Here is a 20,642-nt window from a genome sequence, read left to right on the forward strand (position 1 = left end):
AGGGCATGTATGTCTGCCACATTGCACACTGCTAAGCGCTGTAAAATGCTGATACACATACATTAATTATTTACCACCAACTATTAGTTGGTGGTAAATACCGACTCCTAAACACACCCACACACTCCCCCTACATCTCATTTTTGGATTCGGAATTTACCGAATCGGTATAATTACCGAATCGGAAAAATTACCGATTCGGTAACATTACCGATTCGGTAATTTTACTGATTCGGTAATTTTACCGATTCGGTAAATTCCGAATCCAAAAATTGTCCCCCTACATACCAATAGCCAAAATACCGGTCGGTAACGGTATAATTACCGAAAATCGGCCGTTACCGACCGGTATTTGGCGACCTACATGAGGCCCAAAGAGCGGTAAATTCAGTCATGTTCACAAGATTTTAGCAGACAGAACCTATTGGCACAATGCCCCTCCTGTTGAGCCCACATTCCACGTTCAGCGCCCCCTCCCCGGCCGGTTTACATTTAGTAGAGAAATGTCTTTAAGGAAACGTGGCATAAATGGGTACTTATGGGAATTAAAGGCTTTCAGACTTGTACATTTAAAAAGAGTTATACATTTCAAGACAGGCACTAAATTGTAATTGCAATCTTGGAAAAAGCTTTTTCATCAATTCACTGAGAAAAATTAACAAAGTGAAAATTGCTTGTAAGCCTTTTTGAGAAGTAAAGAGATGTATCATAATTCTATGGATCATTACAGCTATCATATGAAGATAGATGTATATTGATTTAGTAAAAGCTCCTGAAAGGAGATACCGGTTCTACAAAGAACTTACTCACTGGCGCATTAGCCAGGCCGGCTTGGACAGATACAGGCCTCTACTGAAGTCTCAGGTGTCAGGAGCCCTGCACTCTGAAACCACGGCAACATCACATTACTCGCTGCCTCTATACTTAATTTAATTCTATCCTGGCTCTAGAGTTTGTTATGGTTCCGCCTTAAAGGAAAATAACATTATTTCAATTGACAGAGAAGAAAAACTACATATAAATATGTGGCAGACAAACAGTGACGCTAAGAACGGTGCACTGGGTGCAAATAGTTCCATTTTGCATGACGTATTAACACAGAGGACATATTTCAACAGTGGTTCTCTTTACTTACTGCCATGTGACAAGAAGAAGTCCCACTAATCAGAGCCATCCGAGATGTTATTGGGTGATTTTCACAGGGCAGACTGTGTCCTTTAACATCGGCACCAATCACTCCTGCTCAGAAAAGATAACCCAAACATTATTAGGACGTTTTCAAGCCCTAGATTAAAACACGTGTACATCATTTTTTTATTCATAAGGTTTGTTCAAGAGGAAGATTAAGCATACAGCTACCGTACAATCAGGCACTGGTAATAATAAAAAAACAAGCATTGGCAATTCCAGTTGATGTGATTTTAAACTCTTAGCTGCTGAGGCATTTCCACTCTCAGAGTTAAGCCCTTTTTTGACTGATATTTCGGGCACTTCGCGCAGAAGCCTTCATAACTTTTTCCATCAAAGGTATCCACATTTGCGTTATTTTTCCCTACATGTTGTGGATTCTTAAAGGCACACTAGATATGGGGCTACCCGAGGAAGGAATCAAAAAATTGCAAAATATAACATGGTTTTATTGGTGAAAAAAATGGGAAAAAGTGCTGTGGAAAAAAGTGCAGCATTTTTGTAAAACTGGCATGAACAAAAGTTTGCTGTGCTAAAGTCATCAACTTCAGTAACAGGCAGAGTTGTAAAAAAACATTTCTTTACCACAGTGTTTGCATTTTTAAGCCTGGGGTTAAACAAAGACCATTTGATTTTACTAAAATTATACATATAATATATTTACTTTCAAGCCAGCCGCCTTCATCTATTGGTCTGTTGCTGTGTCATTCACATTTTTCTTCTAACCGCTATATCATCACGCATGGGGCGAAAGGTAAGCCCACTTTAGCCATGCTGCCTTTTCACAGGGAGCACATCTACACAAAAGAGTAGTGCCAGGGACCATTATGGCATTATGAACACCATTTTATGTTTCTGCTTCTCGCAATGTCAGAAAGCAGAAAGAAGGGTTTGGTTGGGGGCAGGCGGGTGAGCGGTCCTGCTACAGGGCAGGAGAGGAGTGGCTTGCCCACTGTTGTGGGAGCTGACTGCTTGGTTGGGCCCAGGGTTGACCAAATCAGTCAAAAGCACTTTCCTGTTTTCTCCATGTAGGCTGCATGCAGCCTGCATGGAGAAAACAGCCTCTCCATAGAGAGCTGTGTGGTCAGCGTCCCAGTCAATCACAACGCTGCAATGGCAGCGTTGTGATTTGCTTAGGGGACGACAGGGAGACTGCCTGCTTCCTGAGACTCGGAGCAGAGAGAGAAGGAGACAATGCGGGACCGGAGGCGAAGGTAAGTTTAATTTTTTTTTTTTAATTAACCCCTCCACTCCCCGCGCGAACCCCCAGCGCCCACCCACCCGCGAGTCATGCCAGCCGCAACTGGATATGTGCTTTTTTAAGACCCAAAAAATATTTTTTCTTTTAGCCACATTTTAATTGACAGGGGCCCAGAATCTTTCCCAATAATGAAGTTTTGCAATAACAAACAAAACAAGCATTGACAAAGCCAAAAAGGTTGACAGCCAACACAGAACCTACTGAGTATAGCAATGCTTATTCTGAATTATAGTTGATAAATCCAATTTTTTGTGGTTTCTACCTACTTGCAGTTTGTAGTGGAAACAGGTGAAACCTGTGGGTGAATCCGTAAAGCTACACATTTCTGAAAAGAAGACAACATTTGGAATTTAGCAAGTGGTAATCTGTGTAGATCGCTCATGGTTTTCCCAAATGTAAATGTAAATGTAAATGTAAGTTGGTTCATATAGAGCGCTGGCTGTCACTCCGCAAGGAGCATCCTGGCGCTGTGGAGGTTGGAGGTAAGAGGAGAGGAGAGGCACTAGTGTTTCTAAATAAGGGAGTGACATAGTTCCTCTGGGGCTGCAAATACCCAAGTCTTAAGAGCCTTCCTGAAAAGTGTCTCTGTCTCAAGTGATCTCAGGTGGGGTGGTAGAAGGTTCCAGGCTTTGGATCCCAGGACGGCCACTGTTCTACCGCCCTTAGTTTTATATTTGAAGGAGGGTGGCTTGAGATAGTTGGCGGTGGAGGACCTGAGATTTCTAGTTGTGGTGTATGTGGTGAATCTTGCGGAGAGATACTTGGGTCCAAGTTTGTGCTTGGCTCTAAATATAATGAGAAGAATTTTAAAAAGAATTCTTTTATGTACAGAGAGACAATGAAGGGCTTGTAGGGCTGCAGATCCTGAGGATCTTCTAGGAAGCTTCAAAACTAAGGGTGGGCGTAGTTCGCGAAGTAGCACTTCGCGAAGCTACGCAAAGTGAAGTTCGCACTACGCGAGCTACGCGTAGCACTTCGCGGACTGCGTAGTAACATGTTCGCACTGTGCAAGATGTTGTTTTCAATGATTGCACAGTGCGGACAAGCAACCGGCACTGTGCAATCATTGAAAATGGCATCTTGCACAGTGCGAGCTGTAGTTTTCTGCTGCTCGAGTAGATTTTTACTCGAGCGGCAGCTTTCTCAACGCGAACTGGTAGTTTCTCATCGCGAGCGGTCGCGAGCATACGCGACCCCTCGCAATGAGAAACCTCGCGTTGGGAATCTCGCCGGGAGGTTTATTTTCCATGCTCGCGATCGCCAACTTGATGTTGCTGATCGCGAACAAGGAAAAAGTCTCGCCGGGATGTCATTTTGCTTGCTCGCGGTCGCCAACTTGACGTTGAGGACCGCGAGCAAGCAAAAAATGACTGCAGCACTACGCAACACTACGCTACGTGTGTTCGCACTGTGCTACGTGCAGTTCGCGTAGTGCGAAGTAGCGCGAACTTCGCAAACTACGCGAGCGTAGTGCTTCGCCCAGGCCTATTCAAAACGAGTCGAGCCATGGCATGCTGGACAACCTGCAGCTTCTTTAATGTGGATTTGTTGGTACCTGCCAATAGACTGTTGCAGTAGTCCAGACGCGAGAGTATCAGGGCCACTGCCACTGATTTCCTGGCAGTAAGGGGGATGAGGTCAAATAATTTTTTTAAGGATTTAAAGAGGCTGAAGCATGTCCCTGCTACTGCCGTCGTGTGGGGGAGAAAGGTGAGCGTGGAGTCGAATTTTACTCCCAAGTTTTTCGCTACCTTGACTGTGTCCGGCCGGGGGGGGGGGGGGGGGGGGGTGGTGTCCCATCTGGCCACCACTTGCCAGGTTGGAATTGGACATTTTTTTTTCCTATGGGGAGGATTTCAGTTTTGTCCGTGTTGCATCTCAAGTGGTTCTCTCTCATCCAATGGGTGATTGCGGTGAGGCAGTGTTTGAAGGTAAGTTCAGTCGAGGATGAGTTGTTGTCTAGGGAAAGGATCAATTGGGTGTCATCCGCATAGGACGTGACTTCAATGTCAAATGATCTTATTAAGTGGATGAGAGGGGTCATGTAGACATTGAACAGCAGTGGGCTCAGAGTTGAGCCCTGTGGGACACCAGTTGTTATGTTACGTTATGTTGAAATAAAGGTACATAGGGCAACTGCTTGTCTACGGTTGGTAAGAAAGGATTTAATCCAGTCTAGGGCAGTGCCTGAGATGCCGCTACGTTCGAGTAGTTTCAGAAGTATGCTGTGGGAAATGGTATCGAACGCAGCCGACAAATCGAGTAGGATGAGAACAGCTTTCTTGCCATTGTCGGCTATGGTTTTTAGTGCATCAGTTATTTCCAATAGAGCTGATTCAGTGGAATGTTTGGGGCGAAAGCCTGATTGTTGAGGGTGCAGAATATTATTATCCTCAATAAATTTAGACAGTTCTTTATGCACGAACGTCTCTGTTATCTTGCCAAGCAATGGAAGTAAGGAGATAGGCCGAAGATTAGAGAGCATGGAAGAGTCAATGTTTTGTTTCTTCTTCAGTGGTTTCACAAGCACGAGCTTCCACTCGTCCGGAACAATGGCTGTGCTGATGGAGGAATTCACTATCTGATTAATAATGGGGTTGACTGTGTCTATTATTTTGTGAAGAATCAGTGGAGGGCAAGCATCTAGGGGTGAGCCTGATTTGCAAGTTCTTATGGCCTCATAGGTCTGTTCTAATGAGACTTGCTTAAAGGTCCGGATAAAGTGAGTGAGTGTTAGCTCGGAGCCCCCATCCAGATCTTGTGGAATGTCAAAAGGGAAGTCCTTCTGTATTTTCCTTATTTTTTCCTTCGAAAAATGCTGAAATTTCATCACAGAGATTCTGTGATGGAGGTATCGCTTTCAGTAGCACCTTGGGGTCCGTAAAGGACTTTACCACTGAAAAAATGGCTTTTTGGTTTTGGTTAGCTTCCAGAATTTTCTTAGTGAGTATTCTTTCTCAGCGAATTTGATCTGATGATGATAGAGCCTTCTGCCATATTTAGAGGCTGTTCTATCCTCAAGTTTTCCTTCATTTCCGCTCTTTCTGCTTGCATATTAGTTGAGCTTGAGCCAGGGTGGGTGTGAACCAGGGTTTATTTATTATTTTAGGTTTTTTGTGCTTATCAGGTCCCTCCAGATCGGAAAGCTCGTTGCAGGTTGAGGTAAGCCAGGAGTGGACGCGACGCGAGTCCTCCCTAGTGTTTCCTGTTAGTACTGGAGTTAAAAATTGGGCAATGGTAGCTAATCTCGAGTTTTCCGGTAATTTTGCTTATCTACGTCCATATCAGGGCAGAGGGGACGGCCTATGAGCAAGGCTCGTCTGGGGAATTGTAAGGGTGAGGGGGACAAAGAGATGGTCCGACCAGATCAGGGGAAGAGGGGAACCAACTGAAAGTGGGGCAAAGTTAGAACAGACCCCATCTAATGTATGGCCTGCTTGGTGTGTTGGACCCCCTACGAGTTGAGTCAGAGTAAGCAGTTCAGTGATTTGAAGAAAGTTATCTGCTCCTGAGTCAGTCCTGTCTTCAAGATGGAGGTTAAAATCACCAAGTAGGGTGAAATTGGCATATCTGAGCAGGAGGTGGCTCAATCCATCCCCAAGCGAGTCTAGAAAGGTAGTACTGTGTCCCGGTGGGCGGTAAATTAAGGCGCCTGAAAAGGATAGGGAGGCATTTAAGGAGAGGCAGAAGCCCAAGCTTTCTGCTCCCTTGATGGTATCAAGGTTCATACTGGTGCAATGAAAGGTGTCCCGTAAGATGATAGCTAAACCCCCTCCTCTACCATCTATTCTATCTCTCCTATGGATTGTGTAATCGGGTGGGAGGGCGACTGCTAGGTCAGGGTTACACCAATCTTTCAGCCATGTCTCAGTAATAAAAAGCAGATCGAGCTGTTGGTCTATGATAAGATCCCTGACATCTTGGCAGTGCTTACTTAGTGATCTTGCATTTATTAGTCCCCCCTTGATTAGCATATTGGGTTTTGTTATAGAGGTGGAGCTGTAGGCTGGGGTTGGAAGCCCTGTGGGCAGAGTGGTTTTACAAAAATAGCAAGAACAGGCCCCCATGATACCCTCAGGTGGGATCTGGCACTTACAGTTTCTCTTAATGCTGAAGACTCTCAAGGCCTCAGATGTGTACATGCTCCTCGTAAGGATTTGGGCATTATTTCCTGTCCCTGTCTCGGACTTGGCGCGGACGGCCCAGCATGGAACTAAGTAGCTGGCCGGGCGCGGGGGTGTATTAGGCTCCGCCTCCAGCCGGAAGTTGAAGCAATCCGGAAGGCAGGTTGGGCAGATGAAGGGGGAGTGTCCGCTTCCCTCCGATCGAACGGCGAAAAGGCCGGCGTCAGACCGGGGAAGCGGAAACGACAAACACAGGGGCATTGGTGAGTAAAACAATCGCATTGTATGTGAGCGGCAAAGAGGGCACTTTAAAACGCTGGCTACTGTTATCCTAACAGCAAAACTGGTCACATACAATATAAGTGCAGAGGTAGCAAGATTATGATTTAGAAAATTAGGTCCACTTCTTCATTTTTTTACCATTAAAAGATTAAGAACAAATTGAAATTACAGTTTAAAACAGATTCACAGTTTTGACAACGAGTACAAATTCAGGTAGAAAAGCGCTGGCAGTAAAAGGTGCCAGATACCTAAGGAGAGTAGTGCGACAGCTCAGTGGGCACTCTTCACGCCTTACACTCTGCTGCGCGTCCGGCCCAGCATGGAACTAAGTAGCTGGCCGGGCGCGGGGGTGTATTAGGCTCCGCCTCCAGCCGGAAGTTGAAGCAATCCGGAAGGCAGGTTGGGCAGATGAAGGGGGAGTGTCCGCTTACCTCCAATCGAACGGCAAAAATGCCGGCATTGGACCGGGGAAGCGGAAATGACAAACACAGGGGCAGTGGTGAGTAAAACAATCGCAATGTATGTGAGCGGCAAAGAGGGCACTTTAAAACGCTGGCTACTGTTATCCTGGTCACATACAATATAAGTGCAGAGGTAGCAAGATTATGATTTAAAAAATGAGGTCTACTTCTTCATTTTTTTACCGTTAAAAGATTAAGAACAAATTGAAATTACAGTTTAAAACTGATTCACAGTTTTGACAACGAGTATAAATTCAGGTAGAAAAACGCTGGCCGTAAAAGGTGCCAGATACCTAAGGAGAGTAGTGCGATAGCTCAGTGGGCGCTCCTCACGCCTTACACAGGAAAAGAAACTAAGGGCCTGATTATGATCTTGGTGGATGGAATACTCTGTCACAAACGTAACGGATATACCGTATTACAAGTTCCATGGGATATAATGGAATTGTAATACGGTGGGCGGGATATCCGTCATGTTTGTGATGGAGTATCCTAACTGTCAAGATCGTAATCAGGCCCTTATTGTTGAAATCGAAAATAATGTAAACTATTAGATAAACATTAAAAAAAGTGACACTGCTTTTAGTAATTTTTTGACCGATGGGCAATTTACAAAAGTAATACTGTTACACCCGTCAGATGCTTCTGAGCACAGAGATATAGTGTTTGTTGGTTTTCAAATTATTAAAATAATTCATTGTGCACCAACCATGTGTCAAAGAATATGGAAGATCTAGTGAATCAAAAATGGGAAACCTATGGATTTTTTAAATGTGCCAAAGATAGTAAGTTTAGTAAAGTTAGTATTTTGTGCAACTTTGAGTTTTGGGTTGCTCTTACTATCATCTTATTCAGAGGGCATTGTGCGTTTTTTCGTGCATGCTGGCTTACGTTTGGAGGTCAAAAATCAAGAGAAGTTCAGTCTATAGCAACAAATGTCCTACTATGCTTTGTTCCCACAACCCTCCTAATAAAAATGGTACCCCTCATGTGTGGCTGGGCCTATCCCATGCAACATGTGAGGTCCTGGAATGCAACATGGAGACATCAAGTTTTTACCTTGAAAATGTACCTATTCTGGTGATGTGGGAAGGTGAGGTTTGGGCCGGGGTTCAGTCGCCACCACGTGAACCTAAAAAAACCAAACATTTCTGAAAAGTACACAAATTCCTATGACTCAGCATTCCCATACTTTCCTGATAAAAACAGTAATCCAATTCTGTATCTGGGGCTAAGGCCTTCCATAGAAAAGGCCTCAAAATGCAGCGTGACGTCAAGTGTTCACCTTGAAAATTAACCCATTCTGGCAATGTGGGTAACTGTGGTGTTGGGCCTGGACTTGGCTGCTACCAAGGGAAACCTACCTAAACCCAGGCATTTATGAAAACTAAACACCCAGGGGAATTCAGTACGGTATGACTTGCTTGAATCCCATTACGGTTTCTCACCCATAATGCCATGCAAGCGGCAAACTTTGGCAAAAGTCATACACTTTCCTCACATTTCCATGTGGGAAAGTTCGGGAAATCTGCTAAGAGCCACAAACTTTCTACCACCCAGAGTTCCTTCCTGCACTTTCCCTGATAACAGTGGTGCCTCACTTATGTGACTGGGTCTATCATCTGGAATAGGAACAGATGAAAACTGTGACCATATGAAGTTAATGTACTATCACTGTGGTCTTCACACAGTCTCAGAGTTAGTCTGTTTTAGTCTCAGGTAATAGGCCCAGCCATACAAGTGGAATTGCATCTCTCTACGCTGGTCCAAAAAGCTAAAACTATAGTCAGAAGAATTAGAATTTTCTCTCTCTGGCCATGGTATGCTGCAGGACCCAGGGGGGGTAAGAAGGGCGTGTGGGGCTTTGGGGGTAGGGGTGCGGCATGATGTCAGATCAAGCCAGCGGGTGCGACCTCATGTAAGATCAAGCCAGTTCAGATCCATCCTGTTTAAAAAAAATATTCCTGGTATCAAGTGGGCTTTCTGTCTCACCATGGGGGCTTTTGGGGATGGGGCATATAGCCCAATGCATGCCACCCCCTATACGTTCCTTTTTAAAAACCAAAAATGTTTGAGTGTGTGCTCTGTGATTGCATACTGACATTCAGAATGCTATGACAGATCATTGAAATCAGGGAGAGAGATATGAAGGAGATGGCAGTGGACACGATCCTATAACAAAATATTATCAAGCTTGAGTGAATGAAGGAAGGCAAGGACAGGTATCATGGCAAATAGTTAGAGAATAAATTAAGGAATATTTACAAAATTGAGTATGATAGTAAACATGGTATGAAAGAGGTTGCGTATGAGGTGAGTTGAATGTCTTAAATAACAAAGGGTTAAGGGCAGAAATCTCTAAATGCTGTTTTGCAGCTAAATCTATTACGCATTTAGGGCATGAGATCTCAGAGTCTGGTATACTTCCAAAGAAGGATTGGATTGATGCTATCCAGAATGCACTTTTACCTGCTTCAAAGGAAGAAGTAAGACCCTTCTTTGTAAATTATTTTGCAGAAAAACATATGATATTCAACAATTAATTAAACAGTCAAGTAAATTTGAGTGGAACACCAGTTTACAAGCATGTTTAAAATGCATAGAAAAGGATATTTGTACAGCTTTACCGTTGCAAGGTTTTGACCCTAGAGCTACAGCCATTGTAACAAATGACACAAGTCTCAGTGGGTTGGGTGTTCTTTACAAATTGGAGAAAATAACCAGGAGTATACCATTTCATGTGCTTCACGTTCTCTTAGGTTACCAGAAGAAAAACGTTAAACGATTAAAAGGGAGATGTTGGCTTGTGTATGGGGGATCATAAAGTATAAGCAGTATGAGTGGGAATCGACAGGGGCATAACACAGGCCCACGCAGCCCAGCGGTGCGGGGGGCCCCCTAGCTCCAGGGGGACCCCTCAGCACAGCACTCTGGCTGCAGTGCTCCTGATTGAGCCTAGAGGGGGCCCTTCCACGTGCCTTGCAGGTAGGTCCCCTCAAGTTTTGTTATGATAGTGGGGTTCAAGTTTCTTAGTCTGCACAGATCACAAGCCTCTGACTAAAATTCTTACTACAGAGGGGTGAGAAAAAGCAATGCCCCGATTAGACAGATTGTCTCTGAGGCTGTTAGACTATATGTAAAAAGAGTGACTGATTACTTAAGTAGAGCTCCATTGGAAGTATGTTGTGCGGTGGATGACTGGTGTGAAGATGTGTGTGTTGCAAATTTAGAGGAAAATAAAATTGACATAATAACTGAAGAACAATGGATGTAAGGTTATTCAGTTAATATAAACCTTGGCTCGTATTAAGGAATTCATGTTAAATGGTTGACCGGAGAAGAGATTTCTAGAGGGACACACAAGACCTTTTTGGGAGATTCAGGATGAGTTATCCTGGGAGGATGATGGATTTCTTCTTAGAGGTGAGAAATTGTGGCCACAGAGCAATCAAAGGACAAAAGTGCTGGAAATATCCGATGAGGGACATTGTAAGAAGCAAACAAATGGTCATATTACATTATAGGTGGTCAGGATTAGACAAAGATATGGAAAACTTAGTGCAAGAGTGTGTTGAATGCCTGACCACGGACAAAAAAACTAAAAACCTTCAGCCTACCATTATCTCCGTTACAGTGACCTAACAATCCTTGGGAGGCCTTAAGTATAGAAATTTTGGGACCAGTGCAGGATTATTCTGGTGTAACGAAGTACAATATTGTTTTGGTTGTCTTATTCTCGAAATGACTTGAAATAAAAGTATGGGAGAAAGCAGATTTCACGGCTATAGTCAAATTCTTGGATGAGTTATTCCAGAGAGAAGGGATACAGAAGACGGTGCTCAATGGCAACGGTCCACAATTTATTTCACAGGAGTTTCAAGGATTTTTATCTAGAAACAAAATCATTTGGAAACATATATCATTATATCACCCAAGAGGAATAGGTGCCAATGAGCACTTTGATAGAGTTCCAGTTGGAAATATACAGATGGCTATTAAACGTAATAAGGATTGGAGATTAGAAATAGACACATTTATTTGGGTTTACCGCATCACAACTACGGTTACAGCATTTCCTACCTTTAAAGTAATGAGAGGAAGAGATCCTATCACAAAAGATAGTCAAGCTTGAATTAATGAAAGAAAGCAAGAACTAGTATTGTGGCAAAAAGAGACAACATTAATAAAGCATTAATGATGTAATATGGTGGACGTGAATATCTTGTCCTTCATATTGAATGGGTTAACACAAGCACAAGTATTCCTACACCCCTCCTTACTGCCAGATCATCGACATGTTTCTGCAGTTATGTGTATCTATGGTTGGGCATCACTAATCTATGTAATGCGGCAGTGAAAAATAGCAGGGCCCTCTAAAATAGTATGACACAGTTATGTAGGGATACCCTCCAGGTGGGAACAACTGGTTCTTACGGATACCATATCCTGGTATCGAGGGCGAAAAAACTAATGGGATCAGATATGTCCTGAAGAATGCCGGTGTGACCCAACACTGTGGGCACCACGAACACGGCAGAAACATGTTGACGATCTGGCAGTAAGGAGGGGTGTAGGAAATCTTAGTTCTTTACTGTCACCACCATCCTTCACGTTTTTGCTCTGGCCGGTGGGTCCAGGAATACATTTTTGAGTAGTGACACCTCCAAGCTAGTTTTAACCTTCACTACACCTTTCTTTCGGTGATCCCATTATAATTTGGCAAGAAATATTTGTATATTTTACATGTTTGTATTGTCTTCCCCTCCCTTTTGCTCCACCCCAGGCGATGGTCTGCGCAGGGTGTAGTGAAGCAAGCCCAATGATGAAGCAAGCCCAATGATGAAGCATTTCACAACTTTGTGAGTGAGGGCAGTATTTTCACACTAAGCACGTGCAACCACCGAGTTCCTTACTCTCTACTCCTCTTTGTGTGTTTTAGTCTGTAGTCAGGGGGTTAGAGAAGTCAGCATCTCTCCCCTTCTTTGTGTGTGAGAAAACAATCAAAAACACACATTAAATTTAATGAAGTCACAAAAAACACTGAAAACTGTTTAAAAAAACCCTGCAATCCAATTTTTAATGACTGTAATTTACATATAGAATCTGAACATCTGCAGACCAGTTCTTTTTAGGTCAGGTGCTAGCCAAGACCTTCAGAGTTCAGTCGAATTATACATAATAATTAATTATATATAGGGCTTTCATCTTGCTCTCTTCACCCATTGGGCTGATGTTGTGTCATTCACATTATTTTTCTGCCCACTACAGCATGGGGCAAGGGTCAGCCCACTTCACTATTGGCTAACTTCATTCTGAGTGACCTCTTTTCTGCGCTTTCAAAAGGAGTACGTTTTCAGTCAGTGTAGTTTCATTCAGTGCCAGAGACTACCATGGCATTGTGTAGGTTTTGAGGCCAAAACATATTTTTGCTTGATTTCCATTTTTTTTTTAAATATCGGTGAGGGCCCGAAAGCTCCCACAACAATATATTATAAAAGACCAAAACAAAAGAAAGCAAGAAAACAAGAAAGGATAAAGCCAAAATGCTTGCAGCAAACACCACAAGGATTGGCTTTGCCAATGCTTAATTACAAACTCACAGGACTAATTTTAGTTTTATCAGAACGATTGGTGCAACATTAGCCCAATTTTATTGCTTACAGAGCACTATGTTTTTCAGAAGTGGTCACATACTTTTGTTTTGTTGCCCCTTCTGTAATCATCATTTTCTAACTGAAAAGTGAATGTCCAAACACTGAAAATATTGGAGCATGGCCAAGAGATGGAGCAGTTAGTGCACCCACAGGGTGCTTGAGGGAGGGTGCATGTCAGATCCCAGGGACACTTAGGAGCCCACACATGGTAGTGAAGTCGTAGAGTGCCCGCACATATTTGGGGAGGGAGGAGCTCAGGGTACTTCTTCACAAACCGTTAAGCATTAGTCACACTGCCCTTATCTCTGTAGTGGAACCCTGCATACTAGTGAATGAGGGAATCCTCAAAACCCACAAGAGTAATTGCACTGTTAACCCTGGTAATAAGCATTTACCCTCATGCGAGTTTCAAGGTCCTGCTAAGGACTGGGGGCCATCTGCATGAAAACATAGCACAACCAATGCACTGTTGAGCCGCATTCTTTTTATTCAAACCTGGCTTGTGCCCAGCTCTGGTCTACACCAGGCCTACACTGTATGAATATGCACTATGCATACAAGGTTGCATACAGATATCACACTACTCTTAAACAAGCCTTTGGAGGATAAGTGGGAATGCGAAATAATAATAGCATCCTATAACACACATTTTGCAGCAAACATATGGGAAAGCATTACCTTTTTTACTTCTCATGCTATACAACAGAGGGTCACTCAGATACAACTCATTAACAAAAGGCAAGAATATAAAAACAAGCACTGCTCCACAGTGCCCAAATGCCAACGCCAAGAAATAACCCGAATGGCACTCAATAACCTATGCACTTCCAAAGCTGAATATGCCCTTCAGCGTTTAAAAAGCAGACACTACGAACAAGGTGAAAAAGCAGGCCGTCTACTCACAGCACAGTTGAAACCACGTGAGGCAGCGATGGCTATCCCTGCCATTCTTACCGAAACAGACGCGATCCTCACTAAACCACAAGACATAGTGAATGCATTTGCCTCATTCTATGAGAGACTCTATACCCGAGAAGCCCCGGCAACTGAAAACCAACTCCCACGTTTCACAGATGAAGGCTGAGAGTTACTAGAGGGAGACATCAGTAAAGAAGAAATCAGGACAGCCTTTGCCAAGCTACCCTACCACAAATCTCCGAGGGAGGACGGATTCGCAGTGGAATACTATAAATGGTCTGGCGTAGAGGCAATTGATATCCTGCACACCGCCCTACACAAGGCTGAACAGACTGCCTCCCTAGGTCCTTCCTCTAATAGAGCGATGATTGCTGTCATTCCCAAGTCGGGCAGATGCTGTAACTATCGTCCCATCTCTCTCATAAACGGAGATGTTAAGATTTTGGCCAGCATTTTGGCGGCACGACTTCGCAAGGTTATCCCGTCCCTTATTCACCACACGCAGGTCAGCTTCGTCCCAGAAACCATCTCCGTAGGCTGTCTCACAGTTTGTGGACTGCGAGAGGTATGCCAGTAGATACGGTGGCCCTTTCCCTTGATGCAGAAAAGACATTGGATCGCATTGACTGGGGTTTCCTCTTTGCCACCATGACCCAGGTGATCAGTTTATTTCCAAAGTCCGCCTGCTCTATGACAGCCCCATAGCCCAGGTCAACTGCGGAGGATTTATATCAGACACCTTTAGGCACTAGGAAGGCATTGATTGATGGTTACCCCTTTCGCTGGAAACTGTCACAACTAAAGAACCTGGGTATCTTGGCTAACGAGGCCTGGAAGTAATGGTCACAGATAATCTAACACCCCTCATAGCACAAATTGAAACAAACTTCGCCAAATGGTCCTTCCTAGGATTCTCCATGTGGGGCAGAGTGCAGGCTGTAAGAATGGTCACACTAGCTTGCTTCACGCATGCCCTGGGAATGCTACTGGTCGTAGTGCTTCTGGCTATTCTGTGTCACATAGACGTCCGTATAAGGACCTTTGTCTGGGGATCCACCAGCCCCTTCTAGCCGCAGCCAAGCTTATAGCTCCGCGCTCCCACAATGGGTTGGGATTACGATTGCTGGAGCACTATTCCCTCGCACTGCACCTTTCACAGTCAGCCTACTTATTCTCAGATAAGCCGGATCCCCCACAGTGGGTCTCAACGGAACACTCGCTCCTCAGCCATGATAACGGCCTTGACTTTTTTTATGGAGCTAGCACCCCCCGAACATCTCCCCCACACCCAGTGTTGCAGGCTACATATAAGGCATGACACTGGGCACATCGCCTTTTAAGCGGTAACCATCGTCTGCACTCCAAAGCCCCACTTTGGGGCAATGATAGCATCCGAATAAACAGCCGTGCACTTCCCTGGCCCAGTTGGAGAGCGGGATGTATCCAGACACTGGATCAGGTCATCCTAAACGGAGGGTTCAAGTCCTTCGCCCTGCTTAGAGAGGAATTTGGGCTCCCTTCGCAACAAACTTGGCACCACTTACAACTACAACACTGGTTGATACGCTGCCTTGGCCCCCCATCCTTGGACACTGGAACCTTCGCCAATATTGTACTATCTCCTAATATGGGGACGACACAAGGGAGTGATGCTGGGAGTATATGGTGCATTAACTAACCACTTATATTCACAATCTCTCCTAAGAGGTCTTGTGAAAAATGGCAGACACACCCAAAAATTACCATTGAGGAAGAGGACTGGCTGGATACGCTAGAAGCCCTAGAGAAAGGTACCCGGGAAGCACAATTGAAATTCTGTCTGTTTAAAACCTTACATGACTGGTACTGGACACCTCTGAAACTGCAACGATCAGGGCTAGTACTGCACTCTAAGTGCTGGGGGTGCCCAGGAGTAAACTCCAATCTTCCCCAGATCTTATGTGACTGCCCTTCTATACAGCGCTTCTGGGGCTACATAGGAGACGCAGTAAGTGAGACAATGCCCCTCCGACTCCCCTTTATCCCCTCTATCATCCTATTGAATGATATCAGAGATTCACCCAACCTTACGCGCCCCCAACACGCCTTTTGCACACATTGCTCTCTACTGCCAAAATCTGCATCTGCCGACAATGGAGATTGCACACACCCACTTTGCAGGAAGACTGGATGGTAGCAATGGTTCAAACAACGCCCCACCATCGTATAATATATGGCCTGCAGGACCAGGAGGAGGTGTTCCAACAAACATGGGCCCATTTCCTTTGAGAGTCCAATCCCTGAAAGCCCACTGACCTGCCCCCCTACCTTGCCCCTACCTCCCCTTCTTCTCTTCCAACCCCTTCTCCTCCCATGACTGCTCCCCCGTCCCATTCCTCCTTCCCTTGCTGCCACGCTCTTCCCCCTATTAACCCCCCATCTGCTCCTCTACCTAAGCCTCCCTTTCCCCTCTACCACCTCCGGGCAAGGAGGAGGCCGTCATCCCACTCATCCCTTACCCTCTTGCGTCACCTACCAACTCCCCACACGCCCACTACTCCTTATGTCCAACCTCGCCTACTCCTCCAAGACTCACCCTGACTAACCCACCTTGTGACTCTGTATGCCAAGAGGTGCTGGTCGTGGCACACAGCAATGCTCCCCACCCAGCGTAGTCCTAAAAGACACTTGCCTACCATTAACACCCCCCCCCACTTTTGCCACTTTGAGGGTAATGGTCATTACTACCTACTGAACGACACCCTCAAATGGGTGTGGTTCTCTCATCATTGAATGTATTCAGTCCCGTTAAACTAGTCTGCTACCTATCACAGGTCATATTACTAGGGTCTATCCCTGCACAATCAACCCTAATGTTATACACTATGAAGAGCGCCTACCTCCTTGATGCCGATATGTACCCCCCTCTTTTTGTTACCTCCCCATCCCTTCCCTCCCCCTTTCTTGTTCCTTTTGTACCCCTCAATTCCCTACCTCCCTTCCCTTTATCTTGTACAGTTTTCTTTTGCAGTAGCACAGAGGTACTTGTAATGACAATAGACCCCAGCGAGTGTGTTACGATGTGAGTTACTTACATTGCTATGTTCTGCTTCAATTTTCATTAAAGAATTACGAAACAAAAAACAATGATTAAAAAAATAACAACAACAAAAACAAACACTGGCAATGAGAATAAACCTGGCTTATAACTGAAAGTGCCTCTTCAGTCACTGATGAGTTTAGGCACTCAATAAGTCATCATAAATGCACTCTGCCACTCATCCGCGCACTCATACATCCATTCATCTACCCATTAACACATTCTTGCATTCACCCAATTACTCACTGCCAAAGAAAACAGACACACAAACTCAGCAAGCATATATAATATAAATTATAAGAAGTAAAAAAGAAAACATCTTCCCACCTAAAGGTGGCTGGCACATACTTTTCAATTAAAGATAGCTGCGGTTGGTCATCTTGTAACAGGACAGTATGCAGTGTATTGTTGTTTCTAAGTTCTGACCTAGGTGCTACATTTAGAAGCAACATGTTGGCCATTATACAGAGATAAACACATTTCCACACTATGCACAATACTAGTGCAAGTTGACCACTCATGAAACATCATACTGGGCAGCCAGCTTTGAATGCTAAAGTGTAAGGTGTATCACTGTTGTCTTTCTACAGGGTGACTAACACACTACTTATAGACAGGGTGGCCATCTCGGGACAGTAAAACAATCAAGCACTATGGACAATAAAATTCCAGTATGGCTGTTCAGTTTAGAAATAAACACCACACTGCAGATGGAATGCGCAGCATGCGAGTATCCCATTCGGACTGTCTGGGAAGCTGCAGGACACTCTTAAAAATAGGTAAATGAAAGAAATGAAAGGGGACCTATAAAAGTAAGAAACGGGAAATCAGAGTTGAGGCCCGAAGCCCAGACGCTGAATCACACTTATTTTCAGGCGGATGTGTGCACCTGATCAGGAAAAATTGTGTTACTCATGAGACACTAGAACCAGTGACAGAAATAGGCTAACCCATTTTCCCATGCAGTATGCTGTCGTAGGAGGAGCAGAATTTGAATGACATTCAAACAGAAAGAAGAGAGTTGACCCAAAGACACTCTATATATGTAAAGGCATGTGGAGTTTTTTTTCTTCAGTTTTTTAATTACAAGGGCCTAGCAAATAACTACATCTATCAGGCCATCCTAAGGCTGTCTAGTAAGGCGTATCAAAGTGCCAATTTTCTACCCATAGGATTTGTCGAAATACGTAATCAACCCCAAAATTCTTGCTTGCTACAATAATCTGTGAGATTACATGTAACAAAATGTCCGTCTACATCATTTACAGAGTATAATATCAATCCATTATTAAAAGTCCTTCACATGGCCTTCATGGGAAAGGAATCAGGCCTACTTACTGCCTTTGTTGCAATGTTTCATAATAAACAGATTGGGCCTATGACATTTGAAATAATGTTTCCTAATGACCCAATCTGCCCTATACTTTTTTCACTGTCTGATCACCATAACCAACACAGGCCTATTATTTTGGATATACGCTTTCCTACAAGGTAACCATTAAGTATGCCTTCATAAAATTAGAAATATGTGCAACGTTAGTTTTGGCACCACAACATATAGTCCATTTAACAATGATTCTCACAGTGAGAATCTACACTTAGGGTTTTTTCAGGGAGCTAATTAACACTAGAGCCCTTAAGTGTCATAGCAATCTATGAAAATCCACGTAAAACAATACCTGTCTATAGGCTTTAACACAGTTTAATAACAATCCACCCTTAAAGGCCTATTGGCTTTAACACATGATTTTCTCAAAAAATAAGTCAGGCCTACTGCAATCAGGCCTATACCGTTAACCACTGGCCTGTTGCCATAAACAACTGAGGCCTCCTGTATTGCACATAAACTGGCAACCAGCAGGCATGCGATATAAAATACAAAATCAAAGTTGAGAAAACAATATACAACCAGTCTGAAAAGGGCCTCACAAGGGTTATCACACTGCAAATCTTGGACTCCAAGTTTATTTCAAAGAGTTTAACCAACACAAAACTCTGGCCTACTACGGTAATCTGTGATGTTTTAGGATTCAGGTTCTATGGCAGGGAATAAATATAATTAAACTAAGAAAGGAACCACAACATTTCTTCATTCCATATAGCATACCCCAAGATAAATGTAATATCATGAGTAGGAAACTGAGAAGGGCAGTACTACTGGCCTGAATAAAAGGGGAGAAGGCCCTCATGGCCTCCAAAGATACATTGAGCCAGAAGACTGATTTGAGAGTTGGCACAGCATTAAAGACATTGATGCTGATGTAAATTGAGTTATGAACAAGTGGGCTTCACATATTTGTGAAACAATCGTCAGCAGTAAATGTTCAAGCATAAGCCTTCATGATACAGGTAGCAGGTCGATAAAATCCTGATATTTGGAATATTTTACTTTTATACAAGAAAATACTAGTGTGTCATAACAAATTACCTTACATGTAAAGCAAGAAATATTAAATGTATGCCTTGTATTCGATTATAGTGGCATCCATTAAAAGAATGTTACTCCTGTCACTGTTGTTAATGTGGTCCCTGTGGACATAGATGCAAGACTGATTGTAGCATATACCACCTCCTTGCTGTGAGAAATGAGGAGTTGGGTGGGCTACAGTTTGGATTAGCACTAAAGTAAATCCCAAAGCAGTAACTCTGGCCACATGTCAGAAGTTGGTTTCAATGCTGCATTTCCTCACCAGAACAATGGCAATGTGCTGTCATAGTAATGGATCGAATATGATATGTGGACTGCCAAGACCTGGTCTCAGTCCTCTAGAAATGTTAATTGAGCTAGGCATTAATGTGCAAATGAAAATAACCTGGCCAGATAAGCTGGAATTCCATCTGGCAGTGTTTACATTACAGCTACTAGGCCATGCATTTCTCCAGTACTCATGGCAGCCTCAAAGATCCAGTATATTCAGCAGGTCCAATATAGAAATATAGAGTTGCTTATGTAATGCACACTGAGGACTGAATATACCCAATCAAGAAAAGCATGATTGGGACAAACTCCAACTCTCCCATTCTAATCTCTTGAGAGTAAGGTAGGAAAATCAGGCCAAGATCTTGTCTACAGAGAGTGCATAATTTGTCATGATATTTAGGTACTGCACTGTCATACTAATGGCAGACTGTGCGCTATAAAAATGCCAATTAGCAACAATAACAACTATCAACCAGTGTTCAATTGTACCAAGCAATTCGGCAAAAGTTCCGGGTGGAGCCTGAACAAAGATAAAAACCATGCACAGTCTGCATAAAGAACTGAAGAAGTGGAACCACTTCTGCATCTATCCCAAAGCAAAAATGTAAACAATAATTTACCGTATACCATGCCCTTTAATATTCTGAAAAAGAACTTGGATCAATTACCCTATCAATAGACCGCTTTGTACACAAATCTCTCATGCATTATTTGGACCTGTTTTGAAGTGACTGCAAAGGTTTTGAACTGCATTTATAACACAAATCAATGCTGTAGGAAGTTGGCCCTGTATATACGATACCAAAGTGTATTGCAGGGATTCTGCACATACACAGAACTATGCGCAGGAAAACAGGACCTCAGTGAATAGTGGTGTCCTAACCTACCACATTAGTACCCAAAATCCCAAATCGACAAACCGACTAGCTATAGTGTCTCATTCGTTCTCCTCCAAATATCAAATGATTAGACAA

The 20,642-nt window shown here is 43.7% G+C and overlaps 1 protein-coding gene across 2 annotated transcripts in view; it reads right to left on the reverse strand.

The window, feature by feature from the left end:
* FGGY (FGGY carbohydrate kinase domain containing) overlaps positions 1-20,642 on the reverse strand; it is a 2,161,252-nt gene that overhangs the window by 1,093,863 nt on the left and 1,046,747 nt on the right. For both annotated transcript variants that reach the window (XM_085602490.1, XM_085602489.1), the window contains one exon: positions 1,136-1,239. In XM_085602490.1, the coding sequence (XP_085458616.1) occupies positions 1,136-1,239 (104 nt within the window). The remainder of the gene's footprint in view (positions 1-1,135; positions 1,240-20,642) is intronic.

This window comes from Triturus cristatus, chromosome 4_2, assembly GCF_964204655.1.
Source record: "Triturus cristatus chromosome 4_2, aTriCri1.1, whole genome shotgun sequence".
NCBI lineage: Eukaryota > Metazoa > Chordata > Amphibia > Caudata > Salamandridae > Triturus > Triturus cristatus.